At 44.1% G+C, this 17,200-nt stretch overlaps 1 protein-coding gene across 3 annotated transcripts in view; it reads right to left on the reverse strand.

Annotated features, from left to right (window-relative positions):
• The window catches only part of MCF2L2 (MCF.2 cell line derived transforming sequence-like 2), a 234,221-nt gene continuing 217,021 nt past the window's right edge, over positions 1 to 17,200 (reverse strand). Inside the window, exons 27-30 of one of the 3 annotated variants that reach the window (XR_012331396.1) lie at positions 14,164 to 14,252; positions 13,686 to 13,789; positions 13,090 to 13,610; positions 1 to 307 (exon numbers count right to left, since the gene is read on the reverse strand). Coding sequence is in view for 1 of the 3 variants with exons in the window: in XM_073803931.1 (XP_073660032.1) it covers positions 13,478 to 13,610; positions 13,686 to 13,789; positions 14,164 to 14,252 (326 nt within the window). In the remaining 2 variants the exon portion in view is untranslated. Of the gene's footprint in view, positions 308 to 9,478; positions 13,611 to 13,685; positions 13,790 to 14,163; positions 14,253 to 17,200 lie in introns of those variants that run through there. The other 2 variants (XM_073803931.1, XR_012331397.1) reach the window with 2 other exon arrangements.

Consider the following 17,200-nt stretch of genomic DNA (forward strand, 5'->3'; position numbering starts at 1 on the left):
ATTTAATATATTTGTTATCTATCGTTAACAAAACTTAGGTGCTTAAAACAGCAAACATTTATTATCTCATGGTCCTCTGGTAATAAATTCAAGAGTGGTTTAGCTGGGTTCTTCTCGCTCCAGGTCTCTCATGAAGTTTCAGCCAAGACATCAGTTTGAGCTGAAGCCATCTGAAAGCTTGACTAGGGCTGGACAGTCTACCTCCCAGGGGCTCACACACATGGCTGTTGGCAGGAGGCTTCAGTTCCTGCCACGCAGGTCTCTCCTTTGGGCTGCTTCAGTGTCCTCTCAATATGGCAGCTGGCTTCTACAGTGAATAACCCAAGAGGGAGAATGAGGAAAAAACTAAAATGCTTTTTATAACCTAGTCTTGAAAGTCAACGAGCATCACTTCCACCGCATTCTATTTACTGAGTCATTAGTACAGCCCACACTTAAAGAGAAGGTAATTTGATTCCACTCTTTGAAGGAAGGACTCTCAATCTGGGGATAAATTTTTACACTACCACAGACATTTACGTTGTTTCCCATTTCTCACTACTTGTTTTCCTGTTAAAAGTGATCCTAAAATAAACATCTGTACATATAATTCTTTGTTCATTTGTATGAGTTTATCATTAAAATAAATTCCTAGAAGTGGAACTGTTGGATCAAATCATATACTTATTTTAAATTTTTGAAAGCTGTTACAAATTCACTTCTAAAATGATAGTACTAATTTACACTCTTACCAACAGTGTATGAGAGTGATGGTTTTCCTATAGCGTCTCCAACACTGGGTATTATCAAAGTTTTAAATGTTGGACAGTCTGATAATGAAAAATGATATATCATTGTTTGGCCTCTTTTCATGTATTTACTGGATTTTGAATTTTTTTCCTATGTATTCATGTCCTTTGCCCATTTCTTTTTCCATTGTTGTTGATTTGTAAACACTCTTTATACACCAAGGAAATTAGTCTTGTGCCATGTTTTGAAAATGTATTTACCTTTTGAGTTTTAATTTTTCCTTTTCTCTACATATAAGTTTTTGCCTCTTACATAGCTTAATTTGTCAAGATTTTCCTTTGTAGCTTCTGGTTTTAGTTTTTGCCTGGAAAGACTTTATCCTATTCAAGATGCTTTTCAATATGTTTTGACTTTCATGATTTCTTTAAGTCACACTCTTGAACAATAGTGAAACCAAGCAGGACCCTGTGGGAAGGGAGCAATGCAGAGACAAAGAAGGAGCAGTCAAGAAACAATAGTACAGCCCTGGGGCAGGTCCTGGTTCCACCTCAAGGGATACACATAACAATATCTTTGAGCTCTTTCCAGAATTAAAACGCCCAACAAATGGAAGATGTTAGCATTCTTCATTCCAGATTAAAGGAACCACAGAAGCTTATCAGGAGACCACCTGAGGCCAGATTAAAGGAGTGAAGGCCCTGCACACACCCTAATCCTTATCAGCAACTCTGGCCTTGAACCATTGCTATAAAACTGCTCACCAAATCCCTCTGGGTTGAGGACACACTGTTTTTGAGAGGCACAAGCCCACTGTGTCCCCTTTGCCTGGCAAAGCAATAAAGTTATTCTTTCTACTTCACCCAAAATTCTGTCTCTGAGATTCGATTTGGCACCAGTGCACAGAGGCCAAGGTTTTGGCATTGATATGAATGACTTTAAGGGCTGAGGTAAACTTACTATTATTTTTTCCATATTGCTATCCAGTGGTCCAAACACCACTTTTACAAAACATTTATCTTTTTGGTTCAGAACTAATTTGAAATGCCTTTTTTTATAAATTCTGAGATGTATCTGGGTCCATTTCAAGATTCTCTACCCTGTTTTCCTTTTGTTAATTTCCATGGTATATGTTCCCTGGCAAATTAAAATATTATGGTATAAACCTACAATTCTTGCTACTTTTATAATAGCCATATTTGAAAAGCTTATCCATAAACAAAAACTGCTACCAGATTAAAGATGCAATTGACAAACATTTTGTAGAGGATTAGTGAAACTATATTTTAAAAAGCTTTCTATCCTCATCTGACAATAAACTTGGAACTCAAGAGACACTTGATACTTGTTGACTGATAAGCAAATGCTAGTGTGGTAACTTAGAATCTTGGCCTAGGAGTTGGAAGACATGGATTCTAGTTCCTCCTCGGCTGCAGGCAGGCTGGGTGACACTGATGCACAGTAATAAAGTTGTAGTTGGGCAATGGCCTCCTAGCTAGCTTCCCAATACTTCTTGCAGCTTGGTGAAACAAAGTTTTAACTAAGGGAATATAAGAAAAGATTTTGCATGCCACTTGCACACTGGGCCTTAAAATATTACGTATGCATATCTTCCAAGTTCTTTCCCTTTCCTGCAATCTGGAAACTGGACATTCCTGAGATCTGTTTTTGACTATGTAGGCAAAGACAATGCTCTAGTGGATGGCAGAAAAACCAGAAGGAAGGAACCTGGGCCACTAAATGACCGTGTGGAGCACAGCAGCCTGCAGGCCCAACCCAGGATGTGTCACAAGACAGAAATATTCTTTAAGTCACTATATTGTTGGATATCTTTGTTACAGCAGCTTACTCTTTCCCTTTACACATGGGATGTTACATTCCACTAAGAAAAGGGTTCTGTAGTCAAATAAGTTTGGGAAATCATGAGTTTAACAAAAGCATACAGACATTCTTCCTGAAAGAGTTCTCTGCTCCTTTAATCTACTAATTGGGATCAACCAAGAGAGGAGCAGAACATGTAGTGTTTTTTTTTTTCTTCTGGCCATGCCAAAAGAACTAAGATCCTGGCTTGCAGGATCTTAGTTCCCTGACCAGGGATCGAACCTGTGCCCCCTGCAGTGGAAGCGCAGAGTCCTAACCACTGGACAGCCAGGGAATTCCCCTGTGTAGTTTTTTTTTTTTTTTTAACCTCTTTATTGGAGTATAATTGCTTTACAGTGTTGTGTTAGTTTCTGCTGTATAACAAAGTGAATCAGCTATACATATACATATATCCCCATATCCTCTCCCTCTTGCATCTCCCTCCCACCCTCCCTATCCCACCCCTCTAGGTGGTCACAAAGCACCAAGCTGATCTCCCTGTACTATGCAGCTGCTTCCCACTAGCAATCTATTTTACATTTGGTAGTGTATATATGTCCATGCCACTCTCTCAGTTCGTCCCAGCTTACCCTTCCCCCTCCCTGTGTCCTCAAGTCCATTCTCTACATCTGCATCTTTATTCCTGTCCTGCCCCTAGGTTCATCGAACAATTTTTTTCCCAGATTCTATATATATGTGTTACCATATGGTATTTGTTTTTCTTTCTGACTTACTTCACTCTGTATGACAGATTCTAGGTCCATCCACCCCACTACAAATAACTCAATTTCGTTTCTTTTTATGGCTGAGTAATATTGTGCCACATCTTCTTTATCCATTCATCTGTCGATGGACACTTCCATGTCCTGGCTATTGTAAATAGTGCTGCAATGAACATTGCGGTACATATCTCTTTTTGAATTATGGTTTTCTCAGGGTATATGCCCAGGAGTAGGATTGCTGGGTCATATGGTAGTTCTATTTTTAGTTTTTTAAGGAACCTACATGCTGTTCTCCATAGTGGTTGTATCAGTTTACTTTCCCACCAACAGTGCAAGAGGGATTCCTTTTCTTCACACCGTCTCCAGCATTTACTGTTTGTAGATTTTTTCATGATGGCCATTCTGACCGGTGTGAGGTGATACCTCGTTGTAGTTTTGATTTGCATTTCTCTAATGATTAGTAATGTTGAGCATGTTTTCATGTGTTGTTGGCAATCTGTATATCTTCTTTCTTCTTTGGAGAAATGTCTATTTAGGTCTTCTGCCCATTTTTGGATCGGGTGGTTTGTTTTTTTGATATTGAGCTGCATGAGCTGCTTGTATATTTTGGAGATTAATCCTTTGTCAGCTGCTTCATTTGCAAATATTTTCTCCCATTCTGAGGGTTGTCTTTTCGTCTTATGGTTTCCTTTGCTGTGCAAAAGCTTTCAAGTTTCATAGGTCCAATTTGTTTATTTTTGTTTTTATTTCCATTTCTCTAGGAGGTGGGTCAAAAAGGATCTTGCTGTGATTTATGTCAAAGAGTGCTCTTCCTACGTTTTCCTCTAAGAGTTTTATAGTGTCTGGCCTTACATTAAGGTCTTGAATCCATTTTATTTTCGTGTATCGTGCTAGGAAGTGTTCTAATTTCATTCTTCTACATGTACCTGTCCAATTTTCCCAGCACCACTTATTGAAGAGGCTATCTTTTCTCCACTGTATATTCTTGCCTCCTTTATCAAAGATAAGGTGACCATATGTGTGTGGATTTATCTCTGGGCTTTCTATCCTGTTCCCTTGATCTATATTTCTGTTTTTGTGCCAGTATCATACTGTCTTGATTACTGTAGCTTTGTAGTATAGTCTGAAGTCAGAGAGCCTGATTCCTCCAGCTCCATTTTTCTTTCTCAAGACTGCTTTGGCTATTTTGCGTTTCCATACAAATTGTGAGATTTTTTGTTCTAGTTCTGTGAAAAATGCCAGTGGTAGTTTGATACGGATTGCATTGAATCTGTAGATTGCTTTGGGTAGTATAGTCATTTTCACAATGTTGATTCTTCCAATCCAAGAACATGGTATATCTCTCCATCTGTTTGTATCATCTTTAATTTCTTTCATCAGTGTCTTAAAATTTTCTGCATACAGGTCTTCTGTCTCTTTAGGTAGGTTTATTCCTAGATATTTTATTCTTTTTGTTGCAGTGGTAAATGGGAGTGTTTTCTTAATTTCACTTTCAGATTTTTCATCATTAGTGCATAGGAATGCAAGAGATTTCTGCGCATTAATTTTGTATCCTGCAACTTTACCAAATTCATTGATTAGCTCTAGTAGTTTTCTGGTAGCATCTTTAGGATTCTCTACGTATAGTATCATGTCATCTGCAAACAGTGACAGCTTTACTTCTTCTTTTCTGATTTGGATTCCTTTTATTTCTTTTTCTTCTCTGATTGCTGTGGCTAAAACTTCCAAAACTATGTTGAATAATAGTGGTGAGAGTGGGCAACCTTGTCTTGTTCCTGATCTTAGTGGAAATGGTTTCATTTTTTTACCATTGAGGACAATGCTGGCTGTGGGTTTGTCATATATGGCCTTTATCATGTTGAGGTAAGTTCCCTTTATGCCTATTTTCTGGAGGGGTTTTATCATAAATGGGTGTTGAATTTTGTCCAAAGCTTTTTCTGAATCTATTATCATATGGCTTTTATCCTTCCGTTTGTTAATACGGTGTATCACATTGATTTGCATATATTGAAGAATCCTTCCATTCCTAGGATAAACTCCACTTGATCATGGTGTATGATCCTTTTACTGTTCTGCTGGATTCTGTTTGCTAGTATTTTGTTGAGGATTTTTGCATCTATGTTCATCAGTGATATTGGCCTGTAGTTTTCTTTTTTTGGTGACATCTTTGTCTGGTTTTGGTATCAGGGTGATGGTGGCCTCATAGAATGACTTTGGGAGTGTTCCTCCCTCTGCTATGTTTTGGAAGAGTTTGAGAAGGATAGGTGTTAGCTCTTCTCTAAATGTTTAATAGAATTCACCTGTGAAGCCATCTGGTCCTGGGCTTTTGTTTGTTGGAAGATTTTTAATCACAGTTTCAATTTCAGTGCTTGTGATTGGTCTGTTTATATTTTCTTTTTCGTCCTGGTTCAGTTTCAGAAGGTTGTGCTTTTCTAAGAATTTGTCCATTTCTTCCAGGCTGTCCATTTTATTGATAGAGTTGCTTGTAGTAATCTCTCATGATCTTTTGTATTTCTGCAGGGTCAGTTGTTATTTCTCCTTTTTCATTTCTAATTCTGTCGATTTGAGTTTTCTCCCTTTTTTTCTTGATGAGTCTGGCTAGGGGTTTGTCAATATTGTTTATCTTCTCAAGGAACCAGCTTTTACTTTTACTGATCTTTGCTACTGTTTCCTTCATTTCTTTTTCACTTATTTCTGATCTGATCTTTATGATTTCTTTCCTTCTGCTAACTTTGTGGGGGTTTTGTTCTTTTTTCTCTAATTGCTTTAGGTGTAAGGTTAGGTTGTTTACTTGAGATTTTTCTTGTTTCTTGAGGTAGGATTGTATTGCTATAAACTTCCCCCTTAGAACTGCTTTTGTTGCATCCCATAGGTTTTGGATCGTTGTGTTTTCATTGTCATTTGTTTCTAGGTATTTTTTTGATTCCCTCTTTGATTTCTTCAGTGATCTCTTGGTTATTTAGTGGCATATTGTTTAGCCTCGTGTTTGTATTTGTTACAGTTTTTTTCCTGTAATTGATATCTAGTCTCATAGTGTTGTGGTTTGAAAAGATACTTGATACAATTTCAATTTTTTAAAATTTACCAAGGCTTGATTTGTGACCCAAGATATGATCTATCCTGGAGAATGTTCCATAAGCACTTGAGAAGAAAGTGTATTCTGTTGTTTTTGGATGGAATATCCTATAAATATCAATTAAGTCCATCTCATTTAATGTATCATTTAAAGCTTGTGTTTCCTTATTTATTTCATTTTGGATAATCTGTCCATTGGTGAAAGTGGGGTGTTAAAGTCCCCTACTATGGTTGTGTTACTGTCGATTTACCCTTTTATGGGTGTTAGCATTTGCCTTATGTACTGAAGTGCTCCTATGTTGGGTGCATAAATATTTACAATTGTTATATTTTCTTCTTGGATTGATCCCTTGATCATTATGTAGTGCCCTTCTTTGTCTCTCGAAAACAGTCTTTATTTTAATCTTTTTTTTTTTTTTTTTTTTTTTTGCGGTACGTGGACCTCTCACTGTTGTGGCCTCTCCCATTGCGGAGCACAGGCTCCGGATGCGCAGGCTCAGCGGCTGTGGCTCACAGGCCCAGCCACTCCATGGCATATGGGATCTTCCTGGACCGGGGCACAAACCCATGTCCCCTGCATCGGCAGGTGGACTCTCAACCACTGCGCCACCAGGGAAGCCCTAGTCTTTATTTTAAAGTCTGTTTTACCTGATACAAGAAATGCTACTCCAGCTTTCTTCTGATTTCCATTTGCATGGAATATCTTTTTCCATCCCCTCACTTTCAGTCTGTATGTGTCCCTAGGTTTGAAGTGGGTCTCTTGTAGACAGCATACTTACAGGTCTTGTTTTTGTATCCATTCAGCCAGTCTATGTCTTTTGGTTGGAGCATTTAATCCATTCACATTTAAAGTAATTATGGATATGTATGTTCCTATTACCATTTCTTAATTGTTTTGTGTTTGTTTTTGTAGGTCTTTTCCTTCTCTTGTGTTTCCTGCCTAGAGAAGTTCCTTTAGCAATTGTTGTAAAACTGGTTTGATGGTGCTGAATTCTCTTAGCTTTTGCTTGTCTGTAAAGGTTTTAATTTCTCCATCAAATCTGAATGAGATCGTTGCTGGGTAGAATAATCTTGGTTGTAGATTTTTTCCCTTTCATCACTTTAAATATGTCCTGCCACTCCCTTCTGGCTTGCAGAGTTTTTGCTGTAAGATCAGCTGTTAACCTTATGGGGATTCCCTTGTATGCTATTTGTTGTTTTTCCTTTGCTGCTTTTAATATTTTTTCTTTGTATTTAATTCTTGATAGTTTGATTAATATGTGTCTTGATGTGTCTCTCCTTGGATTTATCCTGTATGGGACTCCCTGTGCTTCCTGGACTTGATTGACGATTTCGTTTCCAATGTTAGGGAAGTTTTCAACTATAATCTCTTCAAATATTTTCTCAGACCGTTTCTTTTCCTCTTCTTCTGGGACCCCTATAATTTGAATGTTGGTGCATTGAATGTTGTCCCAGAGGTCTCTGAGACTGTCTTCAATTCTGTTCATTCTTTTTTCTTTATTCTGCTCTATTGTAGTCATTTCCACTATTTCATCTTCCAGGTCACTTATCCATTCTTCTGCCTCACTTATTCTGCTATTGATTCCTTCTAGAGAATTTTTAATTTCACTTATTGTGTTGTTCATCATTGTTTGTTTGCTCTTTAGTTCTTCTAGGTCCTTGTTAAACATTTCTTGTATTTTCTCCATTCTATTTCCAAGATTTTGGATCACCTTTACTATCATTACTCTGAATTCTTTTTCAGGTAGACTGCCTATTTCCTCTTCATTTGTTTGGTCTGGTGGGTTTTTACCTTGCTCCTTCATCGGCTGTATAGTTCTCTGTCTTCCCATTTTTCTTAACTTACTGTGTTTGTGGTCTCCTTTTCATAGGCTGCAGGTTCGTAGTTCCTGTTGTTTTTGGTATCTGTCCACAGTGGGTAAGGTTGGTTCAGTGGCTTGTGTAGGCTTCCTGGTGGAGGGTACTGGTGTCTCTGTTCTGGTGGATTAGGCTGGACCTTGTCTTTCTGGTGGGTGGGGCTGCATCTGGCTGTGTGTTTTGGGGTGTCTCTGAACTTAGTATGATTTCAGGCAGCCTCTCTGCTAATGGGTCTTGCTAGTTGTTTGGCATGGGGTGTCCAGCATTGTAGCTTGCTGGCTGTTGGGTGGAGCTGGGTCTTAGCGTTGAGACAGAGCTCTCTGGGAGAGCTCTTGCCAATTGATATTACATGGAGCCGGGAGGGCTCTGGTGGTCCAATGTCCTGAACTCGGCTCTCCCACCTCAGAGGCTCAGGCCTGACATCAGGCTGGAGCACCAAGACCCTGTCAGCCACTTGGCTCAGAAGAAAAGGGAGAAAAAAAAAGAAAGAAAAAAAATTTTTTTAATTAAAAAATTATTAAAATTAAAGAAATAAAAAAGTAATAGAAAAAAAAGGGAGCAACTAAACCAATAAATAAATCCACCAGTGATAACAAGCATTAAAAACTATACTAAGGTAAACATAAAAATCAGAAACAAGTCATTCGCAGAGAGCAAACCCCAAGTCTACAGTTGCTTCCAAAGTCTACCACCTCAATTTTGGGATGATTTGTTGTCTATTCAGGTATTCCATAGATGCAGGGTACCTCAAGTTGATTGTGGGGATTTTATCTGCTGCTCCTGAGGCTGCTGGGAGAAATTTCCCTTTCTCTTCTTTGTTCGCACAGCTTCTGGGGTTCAGCTTTGAATTTGGCCCCACCTCTGCGTGTAGGTCACCCTCAGGTTTCTGTTCCTGCCCAGAGAGGACGGAGTTAAAGCAGTGGCTGATTAGGGGGCTCTGGCTCACTGAGGCCGGGGGTGGGGGGGAGGGACGCGTACAGTGGTTGTAGTTGGAATGTGGGGCGAGCCTGCAGCAGCAGAGGCCAATGTGATGTTGCACCAGCCTGAGGTGTGCCATGTGTTCTCCCAGGGAAGTTGTCCCTAGATCATGAGACCCTGGCAGTGGCAGGCTGCACAGGCTCCCGGGAGGAGGCATGTGGATAGTGACCTGTGCTTGCACACAGGATTATTGGTGGCTGCAGCAGCAGTGTTAGCATTTCATGCCCAGCTGTGCTGTCCACGCTGATAGCCACGGCTTGCACCCGTCTACGGAGCTCATTTAGGCAGTGTTCTGAATCCCCTCTCCTCGCGCACCCCGAAACAATGGTCTCTTGCCTCTTAGGCAGTTCCAAACTTTTCCCCGGACTCCCTCCCATCTAACTGTGGCACACTAGCCCCCTTCAGGCTGTGTTCACGTAGCCAACCCTACTCCTCTCCCTGTGATCTGATCTCGGAGGCCCGAGCCTCAGCTTCCAGCGTCTCAGGCTGGTGAGTGCTGGTTGGCACCAATCCTCTGTGTGGAAATCTCTCCGCTTTGCTGTCTGCACCCCTGTTGCTGCGCTCTTCTCCGTGGCTCTGAAGCTTCCCCCCTGTCCACCCCCAGTCTCCGCCAGTGAAGCGGCTTCCTAGTGTGTGAAAACTTTTCCTCCTTCACAGCTCCCATCCCTATTCTTTTGTCTCTGTTTTTTCTTTTTCCTTACTCAGGTACATGGGGAGCCTCTTGCCTTTTGGGAGGTCTGAGGTCTTCTGCCAGCATTCAGTAGGCGTTCTGTAGGAGCTGTTCCACATGTAGATGTATTTTTGATGTATTTGTGGGGAGGAAGGTGATCTCCACATCTTACTCCTCCGCCATCTTGAAGGTCTCCCCTCCCTGTGTAGTATTTTTAAAGTGTATTTATTTTTAGATAATTCTTTTTCATTGTGGGATTAACTCGTTGAATTCTTACACTCTTCTGCCTATGCTGCAAAATATTCTCTGGGAAGTGCTGGTTTAGAGGATCTCTAACTTTTCTCATCATTTCATAGTGCATGGCTGGTGTTTAGTGTGGACTCAGACTCTGCCAGATTTTACAGATCCTGGGCCAGACCACTTTCACCTGGGGCTACAGCAGTCCCACTCCTCAGCAACGTGTTGAAATGAGTCCCCCTAGTGGGCAACAGGTGACATGACGAATTGAACGACTAGTAAAAGAAGGCTGGGGGGTTTATCTGATGGTTTTGGATTCTTTTCCATTTACCCAAACAAAATGATGATACAAATGTCACTCATAGAAGAGCCACCCTCTGTTTTTTTTTTTCCTGGTTTTTAAGAAGTCTAAAATTTTCAAAACTGTACTTCAGTTCCAGGAGCTGCAGTTTACCATTTTCCCAACACTTCCATAACCAGACTCATCACACAGCAGCAGGGTTGTGTGCTCCCACAGTATGTGTCACACCGTGTTGCGATGATCTGTTTCCATATCTGTCTCCCGCAACTGGACTGAGGAACCTCTCACTCATCTTCAAACCTCCTTGGTCTCTCCCGATGCTGGCACCTTCCTCAGGATGGGGGTGCTCAGGAAATAGGTGTTGAATGAAAGGAGGGAATACATACATAAATAAATAAATATTCTTATGGTCAAAATGGAACAAGGTGGGTTGGAAAATAATGCAGGTAGAAGGAAGTAAGATTTCCTATAGATTTGGGAAGAACTTTATTTGCGTGTGCAAATAGTAAGTATTGTATCCTACCAATTTGAAACACACTCTACCATAAGACATACTTTGTTGTTAGGAAAGGGGGCATGAGAGCGTGGACCCACCACATAGTTCAACTTTCTGAAAAATTTCAAACACTCTGCTGGATAATCGTGCCAAGAAGCCCCTCCCTGATGGTCTATTCCTCAGTCTCTTCCCTTTTTGGCCACCCAGTCAAAGGCCTTCTTTATGGACACACTATTTTGGTTTTCTTGAATTCTACAGTGATGTTCCCGAGACTCATGGGAGACACTCCCCAGGTGCCTGCTGACCCACTCCATTCCAGGAATGAATCAGGGGACTGAAAACTCAGCCAGATCCCTCATCCAGTGAAAAGTTAAAATCAAAGCACCCTAACAATTCCAAAAACAACTAAATCCAAAACTACCTCTAAAAATAAACAACTCCAGAGCTCAGGGTGCTGGTTATTAGCCATGATCGCTCAGCTCCCCGCCCACCCTCTGCTCTCTGCTTTGTGGTTGGGGTCATTCACCTCCTTTGCCAGCGAGGGCTTTGCTCCTCCCTGTGTGCCTGGGTTCCCTTCAGTATTGCCGTAGCAACTGGCCTTCACCCTGAGAGCCCCAGTCGGTTCCGGAAGCTGCAGTTTACCATTTTCCCAACACTTCCATAAGCAGCCTCATCACGCCCCTTCCTCTAGCACCAGCTGGCAGCAGAGTTCTGCATCCAGTTCCCAGGCCCGCCTTCAAGTTCCTGGGGGCACCTGGGGAATGCCACCCCCCCACACACCAGAGGGCTACCCTCAGCCATGTGGGGCCCCCAACCTCTTCCCTTGTTCCCTCTGCCCTTGGGCTGGTAGCTGCTTCTTATAGTTAGAATCTTCATGATATCTCATTATCACTTTTTTTCCCATTAAAATCTCCAATAGCTGGATAGCACTTCCTTATAGTAAATCCTTTTTGTTAAAATAACTAGTATAGTGTCTCTCTTGATTGGATCCTGACTGATGAACTAAATAATTATAATACTTAATAATTCTGAAAATAAACCTGAAAATAAAATAACTAAAAATAGTGAATAGAAAAAAAATTGAATGACAAAGACAAAACTGAAAAGAAATAACTGAGAATAAGTAACTCTGAAAATAACTCAGAAACTAGCTCAAAAATTCTGAAACTAAAAAATTCAAAATATAATGTTCAAAAATGCAACAACTGAAAATAAAATAATTTAAAACCAAATAACTAAGAAATAAAAAACCCAAATAATAACTGAATGTAAAAATAACACAGAATCTAAAATAAGTGAAAATAAATTACTGTGAATATAAGTAACTCTAAAACCAAATAACTAGCGGAAAAAACCCAAATTAAGACAGCTATTTTATTCTGAAAATAAAGGAATTCAAAAACTTCCAGTGAGTTTTTACTATTCAAATAAGTAACTGTAAAATAAATAATTCAAAAATGCCAATAACTAATAATAGAATAACCATGAAAATAAATAACTCAGATATTAACAACTGAAAAGACAGATAATTAAAAATGAATAATTCTAAAGCTAATTTGGAAATATATAACTATTAAAACAAAGTAACTATAAATAACTGAAAATAAATAACTCAAAAACTAAGTAACTTTAAAGACAAAATAATTATAAACAGCTAACTTTAAAGCTATAAGATTAAATAACCAGAAAACTAAAAACAAATGAAAATTAACTAATAAAACTAAAAATAAATAACCGAAGATAACTGAAACTAAAAACTAACGAGTCTAAACGTAAGAAGTTAACCTGTAACCAACCCTCGCTAAAAGGAAACAATCCTGGAACAAAGTAACAAAAGTATCACGTTAACATTCCTGTGGGGATTAAGGGAGGTGAACACAGGGCTGCCATGTGGAGTCTGAGCAGCTCTGATCTGAGGTGCTCAACCTAGCTCCCCACTTCCACCCCAGCAGAAATTTGGCAATGTCTGAAGGCATTTTTGATTGTCATAATTTGGGTGAGTGGATGGGGGGGTGTTACAGGCATCTAGTGGGCAGAGGCCAGAGATGCTCCCAAACATCCTACAAGGCACAAGAAGTACCAACAACGAAGTATCCAGCCTGCAAAGTCAAAAGTGCCGACATTGAGAAACCCTGCGCTCAGCTCTCCAACACTGGATTATGCTAACCTCCAAAAGGCGCGTGTGCCGAGTAGCTTGAGGTTCTCCGCGGGGTTCGCAACCAAGCCGGCTGCGCTTGCGCAGGCGTGACTCTAATGGCGCAAGGTTCTCCACGGGCTCTGCGCCAAGTCCCTGCGCAGGAGTGCGTCAGCACCTGCAGGTTCTCCACGGGGTCTGCGAGCGGCGCTGCAGCGGGAGGGGTGGGCTCCGCGGGCGGATGGCGACCGCTCCTTAGGCTCCGGCAAGATGGTCCTGTTGCACCCGGGCAGGGCAGCGGATCTCCAGGTTCCAAGGCCCCTTTGCTGCTTCTGCTTAAGGGCGGGCTGGTCTCTGCATCCACAGCAGCGGCTCCTGGGAATGCAGGAGGCCGGGGAGGCTGGATTGTCTGGGACGAGTGTCAGTTCTCTGCGGAGGGCGGCCTCAGGCCCCCTTCCCGCGCCCGCACTGCCTCTGCTCGAAAACCGGTCTCCCCACTGGGGTCGAGCAAGCCAGCGGACATCCCAGGGCTCTCCTCAGTTTTGTTTGTGGCCCTGAAATTCCAAGAAGAAAGTCAGAGGAGCAGTGGCTAACAAGTTCGCTTACTTTTCTTTCCGTTTCACACTCACGTGTCCTCTTCGCCGCCCTCTTTCTCTCCCTGGATGCTTTCTCCCGTTTCCTGAACAGACTTGGAGGTTTCATAACTGTCGTCCAACTGGCAAAGCCCCGACAGCTGGAAGGGAAGGGACAGAGGTGTAATGCTGCGGTTGGGTGGGGGGCGGGTCCGGTCCACACGGCGATTCCCGCTGGCAGGGCGGGGCCGCCCCAGCTTTCCTATGGGGCCACTCAGGTCCTCAGCAAGAGACCCTAATTTTGGCCAGAAACCAGGGGATCGCTAAGGAGCCGGGGATGCGGGGCCTGCTGGGCTGGGGGTCTGAGCCACTTTGCAGATCCAGTGACCTCAGCTTCCTGGATTAGGCCGAGTCCTTAATGGGTGAGAATCATGTAAAGGAGGGAGAGGGAAGGAGGAGAGGAAGAGGGGGCAGGAGAAGCTGATGAACAGGAATGAGGGAAAATATGAAAGAGGTAAGAAGGAAAGAAATTTACACTCAGAGCACTGCTCTCCTTTTCCGTATCTTCTGCACCTTCACAATTGTCAAAGGTTTCCATGGAGATAAACTCCCTGCTGGAGCAACCTTGGGGAAAGAAAAGGAAGAATTTGGCTGGCCGTGGGGGAGAGGGCGCGGGAGGACAGGCCACGCAGCCTATGGCAGGACGGAATGGGCAGCACCGGTCTCCAGGAACCCATTCTCGCCATCTCTCCCTCCTCTCCCAGGACTGCACTGCTTCACCTGGGCCGGGAGGAGGGGGCCTGTGATCTCCAGGTTCCCTTTTCCAGCTCAAAATTCTGTAACTGTGAGAAGACATGTCCACGTGGTGTTCACAGTCCTACCTCCTTGTCCTCCAAGAAAACAGTCATTGTCTTTTTGTGCTTGACGACCTTCCTGCCTTCCCTCCTTCCCGCCCTCCTTTCTTTCTTCCCTCCTTCTCTCCCCTGATTACTGCCCATTTCCCATTTCCTTGGCAGCCTTCTGCCAAAAGTCACTGCTCTCCCCGTGGGAAAATCAGAGGGAGAGGAAGTACATCTTGCCTCTCTTGCCACTGAATGATTAACTTACCAATTAGCCACACCATTGTGCACCTGTTCTGTGCCAGGGCTGTTAAAGACACTGGGGAGGAACAGCAAATCCCACCAAATACTGAGCCTGCTGTATGTCTGCTGGGATGTCAGGCATTTGTCAAAAGTTAAGCCTCACACAACTGTAAGGACCTTAGCCCTTGGCCTGTAAACACTGCAGTCGAAATCTACACATTTATACTTTTTTTCTTTCTTTCTTTTTTTTTTGGTGCCGTGCCAATCAGCTTGTGGGATCTTAGTTCCCCGATCAGAGATTGAACCCAGGCCCTCGCAGTGAGAGCGTGGAGTCCTAACCACTGGACCGCCGGGGAATTCCCTACACATTACTACTCTAAAGACGGGATCTCTGTCCCCACAATTCTCCCAAGTCAGCTTAGGGAGGCGAGCATCTGCAGAAAGATCTTGATCTGAGGGAGCCCCAGGTTGAGCGTCAGCTGAGTCCAGTCCATCCTGCAGGAATCTGAGCACAGGAGGGTTTCAGTTTCGGTGAGAATTCAGGGGGAGGGGCCTTGTGGGGCGCAGGAGTAAGCGGAAGTAGCCTGCAGTTGGGGTTGGGGGCACAGTATCTCTGGGAGCAGGCATCCAGCAAGAGGGAGCTCCCGACCTGCCGCCCAGAGGCCCCCCCAGCTGCGCTCGGGGCATGGGGTACTCCCCGGAGCAGGGCCGTGAGGGCTGTGCGAGCACGACAGGGAGCCGCCGGGCAGCCGCTTCCTGGAGGCCTCCAGAGACGCCGCGGGACGACGCAGGGGCAAAGCCTGGTTTAACTCCTGCTTCTGGAACGTGGTGGGGCGACCGGAGGGAGCGCGGAGGAGAAAGTAGCTTTGGGAGGCGCCTCCCACCGCCCTCCTCCAGGTGTGACTGCGGGGCACCCGCAGTAACCCCCAGAGACGCCTCTTTAGGGCGGCCATCCCGCGTGGGTCCCCTTGGACCAGGAGCAGACAGTGAGGACGGAGGGATGGCGGTCTTGCTGGAAAGCTCTTAGGGAGGGACAGAGCAGGAGCGGTTGCGTCCTTGACCAGCCCCTGCGTGGATAGAAGAGCTGCGTCTGCAGGGGCCGTGGCCTCAGTGCCCCAGGCAATGCCCGGTGCCAGGGGCCCCAGAGCCGCCCGCTGGGAGGAGCCCGGGGTGGTAGCGGGGCTGGGCGGCAACCTGGGAACTGAAAGACGTGAGGACGAGGTCCAGACATTCCTCGAGGTAAGTTAAATGATGACCTGGTGCCGGGGCTGCTTTCCCCTCTCTCCTGTGGACCCTGCAGGCTGGGGAGTGTGAGGGGGCCTCAGCCGGGCACAGGGCTGGCACAGAGGGGCCCTCGCACACTTGGCCACGCGTTGACTGCATTATTTCAGGGTCATCCAGGCCATCATCCCCTGCCTCCAGGTACGGATTTGCCTGGGCTGGAAAGAGGACCAATCCTCCGAGCACAGTCAAGACCCAGACGCACCTCCCTGCTGGGGCCGGCGGTGCACATGGGCTCCTCGGCTCCTGGTACCACAGGTGAGGGTGGGGGCCGCCTGGGGCCCCACAGGCCTCCAGTTTAGTCTAGGGCAGGGTTTTCCATACTCCTTAGAGTGTGACCCAGGGATGGGCAAATTTTACATCCCAACGCAGTGTACACACAGAAATACATTCACAGAATTAAAACCAACGTTTGTGGAACCATATTGTGCTTACGGTGTGTGATGTCCTCATCTATTCTGTTCTGTTCTTTCTAGTCTATTCGTTTGTTGTGTTCTTTTATTCTGTTCTATTCTATCCTGGAGACAGAGGAGGAGAGGGGCTGTGGGAGGCGGTGGGGTCACCCACAGTCTCCTCACAGGACCCTTCGAGGAAGAGTTTCTTCTGAGGCAAACTGCATCTGCCCTGGGTGAGCCCTCATGTGTCTCCCCCATGGGCCCCGGGCTCTTGGCAGCAGAGACAATACCCTGTTCACCCAGTATCCCTCATGGCTCCTGGAAGAAATCCAGAATTCTTAGAACTCGCAAGTCTTGGAGAACGTCCCTCAGTCAAAGCCCCCCAGTTGTGCAGGGGAGGAAAGTGCAGCTCACGGCAGTCTTTTGCTGTATCTTTGTCATTTCCATATTTAATCCCTGCCTCCTGGATTCACTGGCCATGGGCTCTGTGGTACTAAAATCTTAGATACTAAGTCTTAGGTTTTATGGAGGTGGCAGCACTGAGGGGACCCCAGATTCTGGGTCTGGCAGGTCACAGGCACCTGAGTGAATGAGAGGCCCATTGCCTGGGGTAGGAGCAGGGGCTTTGGAGTCAGTCAGACCTGAGTGCAGTTTTGACTTTGTCTCTCACTCACTGGCTGTGTGATCTTGGGTAAGCCACTTAACCTCTCTGAGCATCAGTTTCCTTGTTTCTAAAATGGGGATAATAATACCTATTTTGCAGTGTTGATGTAATGTTAGCAAAAATGTTTGTAAAGTAAAATGGAATTTAATA

The sequence above is a fragment of the Tursiops truncatus genome, chromosome 4 (genome assembly GCF_011762595.2).
Source record: "Tursiops truncatus isolate mTurTru1 chromosome 4, mTurTru1.mat.Y, whole genome shotgun sequence".
NCBI lineage: Eukaryota > Metazoa > Chordata > Mammalia > Artiodactyla > Delphinidae > Tursiops > Tursiops truncatus.